We start from the raw sequence: 3,720 nt of genomic DNA, 5'->3' as shown, positions 1-3,720 counted from the left end.
GATCCGCAATTTATTGTTAGATTGAGTAACAAATGGACACATTGATCACTTGTTGAATAACATTAGAGACAGACGCAGAATATGAAAACAACGAGGTAATGCGATATAAACAATACTTAGTTCATAGCATAAGTCATATAACATTTCTACACTACTAGTAGGGCTCTGGATCTATGCACTTGTCCACAGGTCCTCATTCAATCTTTTTGTTCCAGAAAATTGTTTCTCTCATTCGTATAGGCCAATAACAATAATAAATTGAGAATTATATCAATAACGAAGTCCTGCCAGTAGATCCGAACTTGCTGCGTGTATTTTGAGCAATGAGCATTAAAAATTAAACATTCCTATAATGATTCAAAAGCAAAACCAATACAAGACTACGCAGGAAATACTTTTCATGCAATGAGGAAGAAAAATGCAGACCAAGCAGGAAATCAAATTACAAAATGAGCCAAAGTGTCCATCAAAGCAGCACAAACACACTGGAGCTAACAAGTGGATCTCCCAACCAACAATAAATGTTTTCCCTAATGATGCCCTTGCCATCTTGACTTGGATCATTTTAATCACTAAAGGACACCTAAAAAACCAGGAAGACAACATATATGAAACTTACATATAGAAGATGAAGCTTCAAGGTTCATACATTAACCTTCAGTAGTGCATGCCTAGATTTTGTCGAGCTTATCTGCCTTAATTATGGGGTTGGCTTTAGCTATGGCATCCTGACCAACAGTCCTATAATCAAAAGGGCAATCATGTTTATCAGAATAGCGATGCATTGCACAGAAGAGGTTGCCACATTTGCAGCTGAAACCAGTTAAACCAACACGTTTCCGGCATGTAGCACATCTACTGGGACCAGTCTTGGCTTTCATCTCCAAACTATCACCGGAGGACGAATCCACAGAACTCTGAGCACAGACAATCTTGACCTCCACAGCTTCAACTTGTACAGCAACAGCACCAGTAGCCACAGCCTGCTTTCCATTGCCATTGGAACTGCCATTCACAATGTTTTCAACGGATGATGCTGCAAATTTGTCCTGCTCCTGCTTCAACAGCATGTCCTTGTAACACTTGGAACACATGTTCATGGTAGCTGCTCTTCCAAAGAAGCCACAATTATTAATGCAAAGAATGGGGCGTTCAGGAGCCTGGCATCCAGTCTCATCATGAGGCTCCATTATTTGGAGACTACCTGCAAGAAAAGCACCTCAGTCTCTCAGAAAAGATATATACAAACAAGAAAAGAAAAACCAGTTCACAAAGAAAAGATAAAGAAATATAAGCATCACACTGAACTTGCAAAATTGTGATTTAAACGAATGCAGGCAAATTACCCTTGTCAGTTTACACCAGTAGCGACATATCTCAATCATGTTTAACATTTCAAAATCAATTCTACCAAAATCCAACACGTTAATACAATCAACAACAATAATGGTCAAATAGTCCAACATCAAGCCCAAGGTTTTAAAAATGGTCTGCAAATGTCAAGGTTTTTGGAGTCTCCATGATCACAACCATAATTACAACCACATCTCCCGCAACACTGAATGCGATGAAATCACGACCAGTTAAATGAATGCAAGCAAATTACCCTTGGAAGTTTACATTTTACAGCTTACACCAGTATGACACACATCTCAATCATGTTTGACATATCAAAATCAAGTCAACCAAAATCCAATGAAGCATTACGATCAGGAACCATAGCCAAATAGTCAATAACAAGCCCAAGGTTTTAAAAAATAGTTTATAACCTTAATTTTGGCCAGCAACATCAAGGTTTTTGAAGTCTCCACAACCACAATTTACAGCCACAACGGGCACATTTGTCCACAATTTCCCGCAACACCACGATGATACCATGACGGCAGTTTAAAACCTTGATCAAGCCAATTAGACATCACGACACATGGATTGACATGTAAAAGGATTAAAAACAGAACTGACAGCATTCCTTCTCTCTCATGCACTAACCTTCCAATACATTCCACCAATCCACCATATAAGAAACAAGGAAAAGAAGAACACAAACTCACCAAGAATCCTCTCTACGGACGTTGAACAAAAACAGACACTAAATTCCAACAAATGCATCAACACACAATCAAAGTTCACAAATAATTCAAGCATGCAAACAAAACCCAACAAACCCATTACCAACACAAACAAACTTCCACAGAACAGTTAACACTTCCAATGTCTAGCAACAAAGATCGACCAAATGAACAATTAACACAAGTCTCAAACCGGACAAGGGAACCAAGAAAAATCACACCTTTCAACACCCCCACCAACCGAATCATGCCACTTCAACCCATAACACAACCAATCCAAAACCCCACAAAAAAAAAAAAATCATTTTTTATCAAATTTTAAAAACAGGGGAAGAATAAAAAACCAATAAAATTAACCCGTGTCGTCCGACCAATAACAACCCAGTACAACCGCGGAGAAATCGAACGCAGAAACACAAAATAGAAACACGAAATAAAGACACCTTACCTGTGCAGTTGGGTTAACCGATGCTCAGACTCTTGTACTGTTCCCTGTATAAGAAAAAAAAAAGATTCTGATAAAGGACGATGATAAAAAAAAATACATAAATAAAGAAAAGAATTGAAAAGGGCGAGAGAAGAGAGAGTGGTGACCTCAAATCGAAGAGAGAACAGTATGTATTAAAGAGGAGAACAATCGAAGGCCAGTACGATATTAAAAGCAGCTTCGGAGAGAAAGAGGGGTTTGATTCGGTCGTGTAATCGTGTTGGAAAATGCTCTGTAATTCTCTCTCACTTTCTCTCGATTTCTCTCTCACACCCCTCTCTGAACGTTTATATCAGGCCAACATGCGCTTTTCGCAGAGTCGGTTGTGCTGTTTTACCAGTATGCCCCTTCATTACCTCATAATTTCAAATTTCCCCTGCAAATTGCACCATCACTTTCAAATTATTTTACAATAAATATTATATATATGTATTATATATATATATATATATATATAATATAAATTACAATTATATTATCATTTATGTTACTAAAAATAAGAAAATATTAACTTTGATTGTTTTATCATACTATTATATTATATTGGCTCACAAAATAATAGATTAAGATAAAATTTGATTGTTTATATTACCTTATCTCATTAATCATGTCTATCAAATAGATATTATGTGAATTTTTTTTATTGATATAAATATTGATGATAAAAAATAATAATTAATTTGTGGCGAAGATCGTTAATGTATATAAAACAAATATTTTTTTAACATGATTTATTTTATATCTAAATATTATTTTATATTTATTCAATTAATTTGATTAAGATTAAAAAAATTATCACCTGAATATATATTTTATCCTACAATTTATATATTGATCATAATTATTTTTACTAAAATTAAAATTAGTTTTCTTTAATCTTGAAAAAAATATACGTTCTTCTAAAGTATATATTATTATTTTTTATACAGAATTATAAAAATGGTGTTTTTATTTTAATTTGTGTTTTAAACAATTGTATAAAAAATTATGATTTTTTAATGTTTTTTTATAAATCTTTAAAAAGGTAAAAATGAAATATTATTATAAACTTTTATACAATTTAAAAAGTTTTTATACTAAACAAGTCTTTAATTCTTTTAAACCAATAAATATGTAAAATAAAAAATATAAATTTAATTTAAAAATTAAAATTATTAAATATTT

At 33.4% G+C, this 3,720-nt stretch overlaps 1 protein-coding gene across 2 annotated transcripts; it reads right to left on the bottom strand.

Moving 5' to 3' along the window:
- Positions 1 to 293: 293 nt before the first annotated feature.
- LOC100499995 (A20/AN1-like zinc finger family protein) lies at positions 294 to 2,822 on the bottom strand. 2 transcript variants are annotated; one of them, NM_001248428.2, is made up of 3 exons: positions 2,664 to 2,822; positions 2,518 to 2,561; positions 294 to 1,204 (listed from the first exon to the last, which is right to left on the bottom strand). In NM_001248428.2, the coding sequence occupies exon 3, from the start codon at positions 1,188 to 1,190 to the stop codon at positions 672 to 674; it is 519 nt and encodes a 172-aa protein (NP_001235357.2). In that variant the 5' UTR covers positions 1,191 to 1,204; positions 2,518 to 2,561; positions 2,664 to 2,822; the 3' UTR covers positions 294 to 671. The 2 variants fall into 2 exon arrangements, with proteins under 2 accessions (NP_001235357.2, XP_040868312.1); XM_041012378.1 differs by lacking the exons at positions 2,518 to 2,561; positions 2,664 to 2,822 and adding an exon at positions 1,770 to 1,894 and having other exon boundaries at positions 420 to 1,204.
- Positions 2,823 to 3,720: the final 898 nt, after the last annotated feature.

The sequence above is a fragment of the Glycine max genome, chromosome 19, assembly GCF_000004515.6.
Source record: "Glycine max cultivar Williams 82 chromosome 19, Glycine_max_v4.0, whole genome shotgun sequence".
Taxonomy (NCBI): Eukaryota; Viridiplantae; Streptophyta; class Magnoliopsida; order Fabales; family Fabaceae; genus Glycine; species Glycine max.
The sequence above is the reverse complement of the archived record's forward strand: the minus strand, read 5'-3'. Positions and strand labels throughout refer to the sequence as shown.

Coding starts and splice junctions, on each gene's coding strand:
- LOC100499995 (NM_001248428.2), bottom strand. CDS start 1,190: ATGGAGCCTCATGATGAGACTGGATGCCAGGCTCCTGAACGCCCCATT.